General features: G+C 42.9%; 1 protein-coding gene across 1 annotated transcript in view; it reads right to left on the bottom strand.

Moving 5' to 3' along the window:
- Positions 1–2,531: 2,531 nt before the first annotated feature.
- LOC110495776 (multidrug resistance-associated protein 4) overlaps positions 2,532–15,921 on the bottom strand; it is a 44,654-nt gene continuing 31,264 nt past the window's right edge. Inside the window, exons 14-29 of the mRNA XM_036952233.1 lie at positions 15,190–15,286; positions 14,760–14,960; positions 14,485–14,622; positions 14,265–14,302; positions 14,066–14,172; positions 13,738–13,884; positions 9,551–9,630; positions 9,274–9,424; positions 8,906–9,136; positions 7,078–7,178; positions 6,355–6,702; positions 4,883–4,972; positions 4,585–4,757; positions 4,337–4,442; positions 3,681–3,815; positions 2,532–3,428 (exon numbers count right to left, since the gene is read on the bottom strand). Coding sequence (XP_036808128.1) covers positions 3,369–3,428; positions 3,681–3,815; positions 4,337–4,442; positions 4,585–4,757; positions 4,883–4,972; positions 6,355–6,702; positions 7,078–7,178; positions 8,906–9,136; positions 9,274–9,424; positions 9,551–9,630; positions 13,738–13,884; positions 14,066–14,172; positions 14,265–14,302; positions 14,485–14,622; positions 14,760–14,960; positions 15,190–15,286 — 2,203 coding nt within the window. The 3' untranslated portion in view covers positions 2,532–3,368. The remainder of the gene's footprint in view (positions 3,429–3,680; positions 3,816–4,336; positions 4,443–4,584; positions 4,758–4,882; positions 4,973–6,354; positions 6,703–7,077; positions 7,179–8,905; positions 9,137–9,273; positions 9,425–9,550; positions 9,631–13,737; positions 13,885–14,065; positions 14,173–14,264; positions 14,303–14,484; positions 14,623–14,759; positions 14,961–15,189; positions 15,287–15,921) is intronic.

Raw genomic sequence — 15,921 nt, 5'->3', positions numbered from 1 at the left:
GAACCTCTGGCATCAACAAGATTAGACCCGGTGACCTGATCCCTGTACCGAGTCCACGGTGCCACCGGGGAGACCACCAAGCTGTTCAGTCCGTTAGTAATGTAGATGAGGAATGTTGGAAGGTACACTGCTCAAAAAAAGTAAAGGGAACACTAAAATAACACATCCTAGATCTGAATGAATGAAATATTCTTATTAAATACTTTTTTCTTTACATAGTTGAATGTGATAACAATAAAATCGCACAATTTCAATAAAAAATCAAATTTATCAACCCATGGAGGTCTGGATTTGGAATCACACTCAAAATTAAAGTGGAAAACCACACTACAGGCTGATCCAACTTTGATGTAATGTCCTCAAAACAAGTCAAAATGAGGCTCAGTAGTGTGTGTGTGGCATCCACGTGCCTGTATGACCTCCCTACAACGCCTGGGCATGCTCCTGATGAGGTGGTGGATGGTCTCTTGAGGGATCTCCTCCCAGACCTGGACTAAAGCATCCGCCAACTCCTGGACAGTCCGTGGTGCAACGTGGCGTTGTTGGATGGAGCGAGACATGATGTCCCAGATGTGCTCAATTGGATTCAGGTCTGGGGAACGGGCGGGCCAGTCCATAGCATCAATGCCGCCTTCTTGCAGGAACTGCTGACACACTCCAGCCACATGAGGTCTAGCATTGTCTTGCATTAGGAGGAACCCAGGGTCAACCGCACCAGCATATGGTCTCACAAGGGGTCTGAGGATCTCATCTCGGTACCTAATGGCAGTCAGGCTACCTCTGGCAAGCAAATGGAGGGCTGTGCGGCCCCCCAAAGAAATGCCATCCCACACCGTGACTGATCCACCGCCAAACCGGTCATGCTGGAGGATGTTGCAGGCAGCAGAACATTCTCCACGGCGTCTCCAGACTCTGTCACGTCTGTCACATGTGCTCAGTGTGAACCTGCTTTCATCTGTGTAGAGCACAGGGCGCCAGTGGCGAATTTGCCAATCTTGGTGTTCTCTGGCAAATGCCAAACGTCCTGCACGGTGTCGGGCTGTAAGCACAACCCCCACCTGTGGACGTCGGGCCCTCATACCACCCTCATGGAGTCTGTTTCTGACCGTTTGAGCAGATACATGCACATTTGTGGCCTGTTGGAGGTCATTTTGCAGGGCTCTGGCAGTGCTCCTCCTTGCACAAAGGCGGAGGTAGCGGTCCTGCTGCTGGGTTGTTGCCCTCTTATGGCCTCCTCCACGTCTCCTGATGTACTGGCCTGTCTCCTGGTAGCGCCTCCATGCTCTGGACACTACGCTGACAGACACCGCAAACCTTCTTGCCACAGCTCGCATTCATGTGCCATCCTGGATGAGCTGCACTACCTGAGCCACTTGTGTGGGTTGTCTCATTCTCATGCTACCACTAGATTGAAAGCACAGCCAGCATTCAAAAGTGACCAAAACATCAGCCAGGAAGCATAGGAACTGAGAAGTGGTCTGTAGTCCCCACCTGCAGAACCACTCCTTTATTGGGGGTGTCTTGCTAATTGCCTACAATTTCCACCTGTTGTCTATTCCATTTGCACAACAGCATGTGAAATTTGTCAATCAGTGATGCTTCCTAAGTGGACAGTTTGATTTCACAGAAGTGTGATTGACTTGGAGTTACATTGTGCTGTTTAAGTGTTCCCTTTATTTTTTTGAGCAGTGTATAAAAAGAAAAGGCACATGCCGGATTCAAACTGGCAACCTAGCCCGTCATAGCCTGTGTTTAACACCCTCCATCCCCCTCCAACCTGCAACCCTAAAAGGCTGTTCTTTATTTGACTCTCACCTGCTCTCACCTCTTGCAAGCTCCGCCCACTGACCATTGAACTTTCATCCAAGCATTCACATTCGTCCTCAGAACAAGATTGGATAAGGAAAACTCTACCGCTGTGTTTAGACAGGCAGCCCAATTTGGATATTTTTTTTCAGGTCTGAAAAAGATCTGATGCGATTGTTCAAAAGACCAATTTAGTGGAGAAAAATATCAGAATCCGGCTGCCTGTCTAAACGCAGCCTACTTGGCCTTTTATATAATGCATCCTCCTCACATTGCACAAGGTTCCCCTCAGATAATCATGATTATCACAAAGGATTCACTGAAGAATGTCACGGGTGATGCATTTAAATACTTGATATCCTTGACAAACCTGTATATATTTAGTTTATCTAAAGGTGGATAGTGTAACACTGTTTGAAGAGTGTAAAGGGAAATAATTGTGAGAAGAGGCTTACAAAACCAGCTTGTGAAAAGATGGTGTAAAATTGAGGAGTTATCATTTTGGGCCCTTTTCTTTAGTCAATACTAATTAGTATTAACAAACTCAAAGAAAATAAACTACATGTTTGATTTGAAGACCTGACAAGAGAGAAGACTTTTAAATAAGCTTGTTTGAAATGTAACCTTCATTTTAATACAAACTTCACCGTGGAAAGAACATCCATATCTGAAACTTGAAAAAGAGGTACTGTGTTGCTATAGGTACATATAAACATAAGAACACCTTTGGGAAAACAATTTAATTTGACATCCACTGCAAAACCAATGGAATCAAAATTATATTTTTTTAAAGCTAAGATCAAGGTCTCTCTGTACTGCCCCATTAGGGAATAAGTCAAAGTTCAAGATAAGTTTAAAGTTCAATGCATTTTCACATTGACGGGTAGGTATTCCTGCTTGTAAATGATCTAGATTGTTCTTACAACCATCACACAGCTTTCACTCATGCAAACAACGTGAGACATACATGGGTTACTCACTTTGGTCAAGTTAATCCTCATGAAAATCCCTGAATCCCTTATAGCATAATGACAGCATGACTTTTCATGTGAGTACAATGGTGAAGTGTAATTTTCTATTGCACGTATAGTATATGAATACACACGCCAATTAGTTCCATTGCACAGTGCAGCATGATGTCAGGATACTGTGCAGTAGAATAAATCAATAGGAGTAGCAGAAGTTCAAATAGTAAAAGATTGAGGCACAAAGTATGAAAATGCAATGCTACTTCCATTGTTGTAATACTATTCTTATGATTGTCAATGAAAGTAGTATTAAAGATGCAACACACATCAAAGTGTCTAAGGAAACACATTTTGCTTCCTTATTTAAATAAAAAAAAGCTGATAAAGCACTGCATATTAAATAAAGTCAGTTCCATAAATTTTTACCTGATTTTGCAAGCAAACAAGTAATCAACAACTTACCATTTTAAAATGACTCTGGCTGCGTTTACACAGCCAGGGTGATGTTATTGGTTAAAAGATCAATTAGTGGAACAAATATATAAATTGGGCAGATATGTGATATCTCTTTCTGCTCGTCAAGCCCCTGCACCGTCACACAACCGTCTCAAAGGCCATTTTTGGACCATGGCTGTTGCCGTTGTTCATATACGCCTGAATGAAAATATTGTGAACTGTGTCAGTGACTTGGTAGACATTTTCAGTTGGGCTATCAGAATTCACCAAAAGTGTAATATACCAGTCAAGTCATTAGCCGTGGCAATGATGGAATAAAATGTAACAAATTATACAGATTTTCTGGCCAAACTCTTTTGAATAAATTGTTAGTGTATTGATTAAACTAAAGAAATCAAGTTAGGTTGAGAGAATGTGTGTGCTGGGTTGGGATGCAGTGTCAGTGCTCACCTGTTTGGCTGATTCCAGCAGGGAAGCTGCCTCAGCCTTGCCCATCTGCTGGACTGTCCTGTAGAGGGCACTTTCCTGGTTCTGAAGCAGGACGTACGGCTCGTCAAACTCCTGGATCATACCAGCGCCTAGCACCTGAAGGCAGGGTCAAAGGTCAGTAAGTCAACCTGGCTAGACTGAAATTCTATGGGGTTCCCAAGCAGTTTCACTCAGGCCCCTTTCCCGCATTGGGAAACATCCCGTGCCCCCTGTCTATTTCTGTGGGCACAAGCACTGTTCATGACACAAACTGTTCACACCCCTCTTGTTGGCGGAGAGAACATTTAGCAGGTTTAAAGCTTATTTCCTGCAATTCTATACATTTTGCCATTTTAAAACTCAAACATTACAACAAAAATGTTAGCTGACATGGCCTAGTTGATCTGGACATAGCTCTCTAAGGTCTGCAATGACTGACACAACGAGGAAAACTTCTGACGCATTACCCAATTTCAAAATTGCATTCTACTATTACAACTTTCATGAGTAAGTTTAAAGCCAGACTGAGTTCCTCAACACAATTTTTTCTTCTTCAGGGGGATTGCCCCCCCCCCCCCCCCTCGTTTTTTATCTTGTGTTTGAGAGAGATTGGTCTACTTGAAGGTAAGAGCTCTCACCAGAATGCGGTCGCTGTCTATGATGGTGTTGAGGCGGTGGGCGATGGTGAGCACGGTGCACTCCCTGAATTTGTCTCGTATTGTCTTCTGGATCAACTCGTCTGTTCTACAGATCCAGGACACAGTTCAGGAAAGAGACTCAACCAGGATATAGAAACTCCATTACGCTTTGCTTGACTAGTAGATGCCTCCCAGTTGTAAAGCTCTAAAGGACAGACGGTGTGTGTCTGTGTGAGGCAGCTCTGTACCTGGGGTCCACGTTGGCCGTGGCCTCGTCAATGATGAGGATGCGGTTCTTCCTCAGGACGGCTCGGGCCAGGCAGACCAGCTGCCTCTGACCCACACTGAAGTTGGAGCCCGACTCAGCCAGAACCGTCTCCATCTTATTGGGCAGCTCCTCCACAACAGACTTCAGCTGGACCTGGAGAGGAAACAGTTCCTGGAATAAGACCCAGATGCCACCAAAAGCCCATTAACCTGTATGTAAATGTGTGTGAGTATATCCCGTTACTGTATCTGCATCAATGGGAGTCTGAGGAGCAGTACCTCTTGGAGAGCGTTCCACAGGTCCTCGTCTGTGTGCTGGCTGAAAGGGTCCAGGTTCTTCCTCATAGTGCCCGTGAAAAGCACTGGGTCCTGCAGAACAGAGGGGCCACAAACAGAAAAATGTAATAAGCTCTAACAGAGCCATATCTGAAAAGAGAAGGACTAAGGGACAGAGCAACCACAGAAGATCCTCCCACAGTAGCTATAGTGCATTTGGAAAGTATTCAGACCCACATTTTGTTGCGTTACAGCCTTAATCTAAAATTGATTAAATAAATTGTTTTCCTCATCCATCTGCACACAATACCCATAATGACAAAACAAGTTTAGACATTTTTGCAAACAAAAAAATGATGTACAGTACCAGTCAAGTTCAGACACCTACTTATTCAAGGGTTTTTCTTTATTTGTACTATTTTCTACATTGTCATCAAGGCAAAGGGTGGCTTCTTAGAAGAATATCAAATATAACATATTTTGATTTGTTTATCACTTCTTTGGTTACTACATGAATCCAAATGTGTTATTTCAAAGTTTCTCTTCGATGTAGAAAATACTACAAATAAATAAAAACACTGGAATGAGTAGGTCTGTCCAAACTTTTGACTGGTACTGTATATTATTCAGACCCTTTGCTATGAGACTCGAAATTGAGCTCGGGTGCATCCTGTTTCCATTTACCATCCTTGACATGTACCTACAACTTAATTGGAGTCCATATGTGGTAAATTCAAATGATTGGACATGATTTGGAACGGCAAACACCTGTCTATATAAGGTCCTACAGTTGACGGTGCATGTCAGAGCTAAAACCAAGCTATGAGGTCGAAGGATGTTTTTCGAGTGGCAGGGACTGGGAGACTAGTCAGGATCAAGGGAAAGATGAATGGAGCAAAGCACAGAGCGATCCTTGATGAAAACCTGTTCCAGAGCGCTCAGGACCGCAGACCAGGGCAAAGGTTCACCTTCCAACAGGACAACGACCCTTAGCACACAGCCAAGACAGTGCAGGAGTGTTTTCAGGACAAGTCTCAATGTCCTTGAGTGGCCCTGCCAGACTCCAGACATGAACCAGATCTAACATCTCTGGAGAGACCTGGAAATAGCTGTGCAGCAACGCTCCCCATCCAACCTGACAGAGCTTGAGAGCATCTGCAGAGAAGAATGGGAGAAACTCCCAAAATACAGTTGTGCCAAGCTTGTAGCATCATACCCAATAAGACTTGCTGCTGTAATCGCTGCCAAAGGTGCTTCAAAGTACTGAGTAAAGAGTCTGAATACTTATGCATATGTCATTTTTCAGTTTTTTATTTTTAATACATTTGCAAAAATGTCAAACTGTTTTTGCTTCATTATAGGGTATTGTGTGTAGATTGAGGGGAAAAAACTATTTAATCCATTTTAGAATAAGGCTGTAACGTAACAAAATGGGGAAAAAGTGGGGTTGGAATACTTTCCAGAATGCACCGTACCTGAGGTATGATGGACATCTTCTGGCGCAGGTCATGAAGGCCGATCTCGGAAGTCAAAACTCCATCGATGTAGATCCTGCCCTCTGGCTCTGCCAGGCGGAAGAGCGCCGATACAAGGGAGCTTTTCCCTGCACCCGTCCTGCCCACGATGCCAACCTTCTCTTTGGGCCTGAACATGGCCTTCATGTCCTTCAGGACCACAGGTCCTTTTGAGCTGTAGGAGAAGCTGACCCGGTCAAAGGTGATGAGGCCTTGGCTTGGCCACTCGGGAGGAGGATGTTTCTGGGTTTCCCAGGGTGCTTCACTCTCCAGCTCTGTGTACTCCACCACCCTCTCTACTGATGTCATCTGAGGACGGTGAATAAATTACCATGTCAATTAAACAAACCTGGTTCTAATCTCGTCGACCGGCCCACTCTGAGACTGGGAGCTTGGTTAACCTTGGTCTTATGATAGTATGGCTTCTAAATTATAAAACTTTACAGAACTTCAATAATCCTCTCCCTGTTTCCTTAAGTGAGCTGTTTCAGCTGAACATTCCTGAATGACAGGATGCAATTAAAACCCTTTGATTCCAATGAATCTTATTTCTGCAGATCTCTGAGTTTGATTATTTTCTCTGTGGATATTCATTCCCAGGTAGAAATCCTTCACATATTGTAAAAGGGCCTGGGGAGCTGAGGGATGGACAATACCAGAGTTAGGACTTTAATGTGATCTTACCATGTTCTCCATCTCTGCACTCTGACGAATGGTCCATTGGAAGTTCCCAAGAAGGGTGACAGCGTAGGACAATACCAAACCCACAGCTCCCGCCTCCAGCCCTGATTTAGGACAGATAAGAACATTTTACTCAATTAATTGGCTACATAGCATGTCATCAACTAGAAGCCATGGATTACAGGCAACATCCGCAATGAGTTAAAGGCTAGAGCTGCCGCTTTCAAGGAGACGGACACAAATCCGGACGCTAATAAGAAATCCCACTACGAGCTCAGACGATAAAACAGGCAAAGCGTCAATACAGCACTAAGATCGAATCCTCTGGCACCCGTCGGATGTGGCAGGGCTTGCAAACGATCACGGATTACAAAGGGAAACCGAGCTTCCCAGAGACGTAAGCCTACCAGATGAGCTAAATGCTCGCTTTGAGGCTAGCAACACTGAATCATGCATGAGAGCACTAGCTGTTCCAGACGAGTGTATGATCACGTCCTCCGTAGCTGACGTGAGTAAGAACTTTAATCAGGTTAATATTCACAAGGCCGCAGGACCAGATGGATTAGCATGTGTACTCAAGAGCTTATGCTGACCAGCTGGCAAGTGTCTTCAATGATATTTTCAACCTCTCCCTGACCTAGTCTGTTATACCTACAATTCAATCAGACCACCATAGTCCCTGTGCCAAAGAATGCCATGGTAATCTGTCTGAATGACTATTGCTCTGTAGCCTTAACTTCTTGGTGACAGGGGGCAATATTTTCACGTCCGGATGAAATGCATGCCCAAATTCAACTGCCTGCTACTCATCCCCAGAAGAGAATATATCATATTATTAGTAGATTTGGATAGAAAACACTCTGAAGTTTCTAAAACTGTTTGAATCATGCCTGTGTATAACAGAACTTATTTAGCAGGCGAAACCCCGAGGACAAACCATTCAGATTTTTTTTTTGAGGTCACTCTCTTTTCAATGTGTTTTCATTGGGAATCCAGATTTCTAAGGGACCTACTAGCAGTTCCTATCGCTTCCACTGGATGTCAGTCTTTAGAAATTGGTTGAGGTTATTCCTTTGTGCAATGAAGAAGTACGGCCATCTTGAACGAGGGTCACTTTAAGTGTACTGTTAGTTAGAGACGCGTGACCAGAAAGCATGCTTCAGTTTGTTTTCTTCCTGTATTGAACACAGATCATCCCGTCTTCAATTTTATCAATTATTGACGTTTAAAAATACCTAAAGTTGTATTACAAAAGTAGTTTGAAATGTACAGGCAAATGTACAGGCAACTTTTGAGATATTTTGTGGTGACGTTGCGCAAATTGGAAGCTGTTTTTTTCCTCGATCAAACGCGCCAAATAAATGGACATTTTGGATATATATGGACGGAATTAATCGAACAAAAGGACCAATTTTGATGTTTATGGGACATATTGGAGTGCCAACAAAAGAAGCTCGTCAAAGGTAAGGCATGTTTTACATTTTATTTCTGCGTTTTGTGTAGCGCCTGCAGGGTTGAAATATGCTACTCTTTGTTTACCGTTGCGCTATCATCAGATAATAGCTTCTTATGCTTTCGCCGAAAAGCCTTTTTAAAATCTGACATGTTGGCTGGATTCACATTGAGTGTAGCTTTAATTTAGTATCTTACATGTGTGATTTAATGAAAGTTAGATTTTTATATAATTTTATTTGAATTTGCCACGCTGCATTTTCCCTGGCTTTTGGCCAAGTGGGACGCAAGCGTCCCCTATCCTAGAGAGGTTAAGGCATTGGTCAAAAGTGCACTACATACGGTGTGACATTTAAGCAATAATAATTCAACCTCTTACCATCTCTGAGGAATAGGCAGCCGAAGGCGGTGACAGTGACAAAGGCCGCACAGATTCCATCCAGTCGGAGAGCAAACCAGCGAGAAGTGACCAGGAACAGGAACCAGGACTCTGTGTGCAGATCCTGATAAGTGTCAAAGGTGTTCTGGAATCTCTCCTCGGCTCTGAAGGCTCGGATCGTCCACAGACCTTGGAGGGACGAGGACAGGTGGGAGAAGACGGGACTCCGAGCTGCAGAACACAGGAAATACATAAACTCACACACGCCTGCAGACACAAAAAGAAATCATACACATTAATAGAGCAAATGTACAATTATCCTTTGTCCCTTGCCTCCCCTCACTGTCCCAGTCAGTCCTGTCACTCACTGGTGGACTCCAGGCGTTTGACGTCTCGTGACGTCTGCAGGAAGTAGCGCCTCAGAAACAGGAATATGATAAGTAGAGGAACGACAGGAATGAGGATCCAGGGCATGACTGCCGCTGCCACCGCCACCACGCCAATATTCTGCAGGATCAACTGTGGAAAATGAGATACGCCCCCCAGGAGACATGAGAAGAAAAGATTTATAGATACTGGATTGGGAAATCTTTCCGCCTGCCAAAATACATAGATGTTCCCCCCTAGGGCTATAAACTCACTTACCTGACTGAAGTCAACAAAGGTAATAGGTAGCATGGAATCCAGCTGGCCAATGTCCTTAGAGAACCTGTTGAGAATTCTTCCTGTGGTAGAACAGGAGGAAAAACTGGTTGAATCAATGCCGTTTCCCATGTCATTTCAACAAAACAAATTCAATGTGGTGATGATTGATCAACGTGGAAAACTGATTGGATTTTTAAAAAGTCATCAACGTGCTAAGAATGCTATATTTGGATGACTATTCCCTATTGAAATTTGGTCTCTAGGTACTCTCTGTAAGGCCAGAGGTCACCATAAATCAGGTCTTAGTTACTGGTATCTGGGCCCCTGAGCCATAAAATCGACCATGGGTACAGCAAAATCACACTACAAGCCAAAGACTTAAAACACTAAAATGACAAGAGTAACTCAAGAATAACGATTGATCTGATCGAATCTAGGCCTAAGAAAATAGAAACTAAACATTTCCATTTTCATTCATTGGACAAGATTGAAAGTTCGGCCGACAGGTTAAGACGATGCTGTTGCTTGTACCATCCATGGACAACAGATGTTGTAAAATAGTAATGAACCCATGGTTCCCTTTCCATGCGGTCTTTCCATGTGCATATGTTTGTCTATTAAACCTTTAAATAACAAAGTTGTTCGCCTTGTATTTTGCATCAAGCATTTGTCTACAACTTGACCAGTTTTCAATTCCTAACAAACGTAAGGGAATTTGGTATTTTTTTCACCCAACTTTGAACCTAAATCCAATGACTGTGAAATATATATTATGTACAGACAATGAGGTTGGAGTCATTAAAACTCGTTTTTCAACCACTCCACAAGTTTCTTGTTAACAAACTATAGTTTTGGCAAGTTGGTTAGGACATCTACTTTGTGCATGACACAAGTAATTTTTCCAACAATTGTTTACAGACAAATTATTTCACTTATGTATCACAATTCCAGTGGGTCAGAAGTTTACATACACTAAATTGACTGTGCCTTTAAACAGTTTGGAATATTCCAGAATGATGTCATGGCTTTAGAAGCTTCTGATAGGCTAATTGACTCAACTGGAGGTGTACCTGTGGATGTATTTTAAGGTTTACCTTCAAACTCAGTGCCTCTTTGCTTGACATCATGGGAAAATTAAAAGAAATCAGCAAAGACCTCAGAAAAATAATTGTAGACCTCCAAGTCTGGTTCATCCTTGGGAGCAATTTCCAAACGCCTGAAGGTACCATGTTCATCTGTACAAACAATAGTACGCAAGTATAAACACCATGGGACCACGCAGCCGTCATACCACTCAGGAAGGAGATGCCTTCTGTCTCCTAGAGATGAAAGTACTGTGGTGCGAAAAGTGCAAATCAGTCCCAGAACAACAGCAAAGGAACTTGATAAGATGCTGGAGAAAACCGGTACAAAAGTATCTATATCCACAGTAAAACATGTCCTACAGTGCCTTGCGAAAGTATTCGGCCCCCTTGAACTTTGCGACCTTTTGCCACATTTCAGGCTTCAAACATAAAGATATAAAACTGTATTTTTTTGTGAAGAATCACCAACAAGTGGGACACAATCATGAAGTGGAACGACATTTATTGGATATTTAAAACTTTTTTAACAAATCAAAAACTGAAAAATTGGGCGTGCAAAATTATTCAGCCCTCTTAAGTTAATACTTTGTAGCGCCACATTTTGCTGCGATTACAGCTGTAAGTCGCTTGGGGTATGTCTCTATCAGTTTTGCACATCGAGAGACTGAAATTTTTTCCCATTCCTCCTTGCAAAACAGCTCGAGCTCAGTGAGGTTGGATGGAGAGCATTTGTGAACAACAGTTTTCAGTTCTTTCCACAGATTCTCGATTGGATTCAGGTCTGGACTTTGACTTGGCCATTCTAACACCTGGATATGTTTATTTTTGAACCATTCCATTGTAGATTTTGCTTTATGTTTTGGATCATTGTCTTGTTGGAAGACAAATCTCCGTCCCAGTCTCAGGTCTTTTGCAGACTCCATCAGGTTTTCTTCCAGAATGGTCCTGTATTTGGCTCCATCCATCTTCCCATCAATTTTAACCATCTTCCCTGTCCCTGCTGAAGAAAAGCAGGCCCAAACCATGATGCTGCCACCACCATGTTTGACAGTGGGGATGGTGTGTTCAGCGTGATGAGCTGTGTTGCTTTTACGCCAAACATAACGTTTTGCATTGTTGCCAAAAAGTTCAATTTTGGTTTCATCTGACCAGAGCACCTTCTTCCACATGTTTGGTGTGTCTCCCAGGTGGCTTGTGGCAAACTTTAAACGACACTTTTAATGGATATCTTTAAGAAATGGTTTTCTTCTTGCCACTCTTCCATAAAGGCCAGATTTGTGCAATATACGACTGATTGTTGTCCTATGGACAGAGTCTCCCACCTCAGCTGTAGATCTCTGCAGTTCATCCAGAGTGATCATGGGCCTCTTGGCTGCATCTCTGATCAGTCTTCTCCTTGTATGAGCTGAAAGTTTAGAGGGACGGCCAGGTCTTGGTAGATTTGCAGTGGTCTGATACTCCTTCCATTTCAATATTATCGCTTGCACAGTGCTCCTTGGGATGTTTAAAGCTTGGGAAATCTTTTTGTATCCAAATCCGGCTTGAAACTTCTTCACAACAGTATCTCGAACCTGCCTGGTGTGTTCCTTGTTCTTCATGATGCTCTCTGCGCTTTTAACGAACCTCTGAGACTATCACAGTGCAGGTGCATTTATACGGAGACTTGATTACACACAGGTGGATTGTATTTATCATCATTAGTCATTTAGGTCAACATTGGATCATTCAGAGATCCTCACTGAACTTCTGGAGAGAGTTTGCTGCAGTGAAAGTAAAGGGGCTGAATAATTTTGCACGCCCAATTTTTCAGTTTTTGATTTGTTAAAAAAGTTTTAAATATCCAATAAATGTCGTTCCACTTCATGATTGTGTCCCACTTGTTGTTGATTCTTCACAAAAAAATACAGTTTTATATCTTTATGTTTGAAGCCTGAAATGTGGCAAAAGGTCGCAAAGTTCAAGGGGGCCGAATACTTTCGCAAGGCACTGTATATCGACATAACATGAAAGGCCGCTCAGCAATGAAGAAGCCATAAAAAAGACTATGGTTTGCAACTGCACATGGGGACAAAGATCATACTTTTTGGAGAAATGTCCTCTGGTCTGATGAAACACAAATAAAACTGTTTGGCCATAATGACCATCGTTCTGTTTGGAGGAAAAAGGGGGAGGCTTGCAAGCCAAAGAACACCATCCCAACCGTGAAGCACGGGGGTGGCAGCATGTTGTGGGGGTGCTTTGCTGCAGGAGGGACTGGTGCACTTCACAAAATAGATAGAATCATGAGGGAGGAAAATTGTGGATATATTGAAGCAACATCTCAAGACATCAGTCAGGAAGTTGAAGCTTGGTCGCAAATGGGTTTTCCAAATGGACAATGACCCCAAGCATACTTACAAAGTTGTGGCAAAACGGCTTCAGGACAACAAAGTCATTGGAGTGGCCATGACAACGCCCTGACCTCAATCCCATAGAAAATGTGTGGGCAGAACTGAAAAAGTGTGTGCGAGCAAGGAGGCCTACAAACCTGACTCAGTTACACCAGCTCAAGAGGAATGGGCCAGAATTCACCCAACTTATTGGCCCAACTTATTGTGGGAAGCTTGTGGAAGGCTATCCGAAACATTTGACCAAAGTTAAACAATTTAAAGGCAATGCTACCAAATACTAATTGAGTGTATGTCAACTTCTGACCCACTGGGAATGTGATGAAATAAATAAATAAATAATTCTCTCTACTATTATTCTAACATTTCACATTCTTAAAATAAAGTGGTTATCCTAACTGACGTAAGACAGGAACATTTTTACTTGGATTAAATGTCAGGAATTGTGAAAAAGTGAGTTTAAATGTATTTGGCTAAGATGTATGTAAACTTCAGACTTCAACTGTATATACACTTTACATCAAATGTAAATCTCAACTTGATGTTAAAATTACATCTGTTCCCAGTGGGAAGAGAACATTTAACCCTTCAACCCATCTCACCCTAACCGGTTTCAAAGCATTTTGAGGTCAGGAATCAATTCCAAGTAATTGTATTGTACTCAACTAGAAAAAGACAACACAAGCAGATTCTATTTCACAGGGGGGTTTCTCACCAATTGGGTTGATGTCAAAGAAGCGTACAGGCGTCCGGAGGAGAGAGATGAACATACGGTTGTGCAGAGACTGAGCAGCTTTCACCAGCACATTGAACATCACCAGACTCCTGGCAAAGCCAAAGATAACTGAGGCCAGAGTCAAACCTGAACACAGAGAAGGTGACTTGTCAGTCATTACACGATTTTCCCAAGCTTCATCCCAGGGAAGGGGACAACCTCATACTTACTTGCAAAATATTCCTTAAAGGGAGAAGGAAATATACAGTATATTTATATACAGTATATTTATATACAGTATATTTAGGAATGCTCTTCCTCTGTATACCTGCATAAATACCCATGTAGAAACGGAGGTCCAATTCTTGAGTGATGTTGAGGCCATTTTGGACAATCATAGTGCTATTAATATTGAGTTTCTCCTGCTCTCCTGCCCTGTCAATCAAACAGCACTGTTATTTGAATGTTCACTATAGTCCAACTGAACTGTGAAACAAATAGCTACTGTAACGATAGATGCTTCTTACCAATAAGCCAGCCACCAATCCTGAAGAACATACGCTACCTGTGGGTGACAAATTACATTATAGTTGGTTCGACCATTGCAATGCCATTGGTTCCAATGCACTGATGTGTTCAGAGTTAGATTTTGCACACATCTATCAGAAGTCAAAATGCTTGTATATACTGTAGATGCTATGAGGTAGAATGGTGACATATGGCCTGACATTTTGGATGCGTTAATACCTCCGCGATGAGACTGAGGAGGACTGTGCCCAGCATAACCAGGATGCTGGCTCCTGCGTTTAAGTACTTGAAGTATAGGCTGGCGCCAATGTTGCCCTCCGATCGGCTCTCCTCTGCTACTGCCTGGACAAGCTCCTCCTGGGAGGAGACATGGACAGATAATAGATAATACCATGTTAACTAAGGGATGAACAATCAGGGAGACTTCAGAATTAAAATCCTCCCAGTGACTGTATCTAAGGGCTTGAAAGGAAGTGAGTGGGGTTTGGACCCACCGGAAGCTGTTCAGCTCCATCTTTAACAGAGTGCATGGAGGAGGTGTGGGAGGATATTGAGTTCTGGGAAAAGGCGTGTTTGACCACTGAGTGATTGTTGTTGGTTTGTGGCTCCTCCTCCTCATCCCTCTTCAGCAGGGAGGTGAAGTCAACCCCAGAGTGCTGCAGCTCGGAGTATGTCCCCCTCGCTACCACGTGACCCTGACACACACACACATACATACATACACACGTCAACGCCCTGCCCGACTTCTGGAGTCTGTATTCATATGTAAATGCATATGCCTTTGGGTGAACTATTCATTTCATAAAGATTGACAGCAGACATGTGTTATGTGCTCAACAAAGTTAAAGGTAAGCAGAAATGCACCTGTGGTCATATGTAGGTTACAAAGCATGTGTAGAATTTTAAACCCTGCCAGGAACACACCTCCTTGAGGACGAGGATCTGGTTGGCTGCTTGGAGGTACTGCAACTGGTGGGTGACCAGGATGCGGGGCTTATTCTTCAGAATACCACAGATACACCTGGACACACAGACACATGGAGAGAGACAGACGGACACTTTAAGAGCAGTTTCACCCTGCTGGTGAAGGCCTAAGGCCTGTTCTAACTACAGAGAATCCACATGACCCTGAACATCCTTTTACTTGTAAATGCTATACAAAAAAAACATTCCTGCCCTAAAGAAGCAGCCAGTAAGTAGACCTAATCTGAGTCTGGGAAGAATGTAGTTCAGTTGTACTAAAGGATAGTGGGGTAAGTTGAGCCACCCTTTCTAGAAAACCATATGCAAAATGAATCATGTGACCAAAAAAACTCAGCAAAAAAAGAAACGTCCTCACTGTCAACTGCGTTTATTTTCAGCAAACTTAACATGTTTAAATATTTGTATGAACATAACAAGATTCAACAACAGACATAACCTGAACAAGTTACACAGACATGTGACTAACAGAAATTGAGTAATGTGTCCTTGAACAAAGGGAGAATCAAAAGTAACAGTCAGTATCTGGTGTGGCCACCAGCTTCATTAAGTACTGCAGTGCATCTCCTCCTCATGGACTGCACCAGATATTCCAGTTCTTGTGGTAAGATGTTAACACACTCTTCCACCAAGGCACCTGCAAGTTCCCAGACATTTCTGAGAGGAATGGCCCTA

This window comes from Oncorhynchus mykiss, chromosome 18, assembly GCF_013265735.2.
Source record: "Oncorhynchus mykiss isolate Arlee chromosome 18, USDA_OmykA_1.1, whole genome shotgun sequence".
Lineage (NCBI taxonomy): Eukaryota > Metazoa > Chordata > Actinopteri > Salmoniformes > Salmonidae > Oncorhynchus > Oncorhynchus mykiss.
The sequence above is the reverse complement of the archived record's forward strand: the minus strand, read 5'-3'. Positions and strand labels throughout refer to the sequence as shown.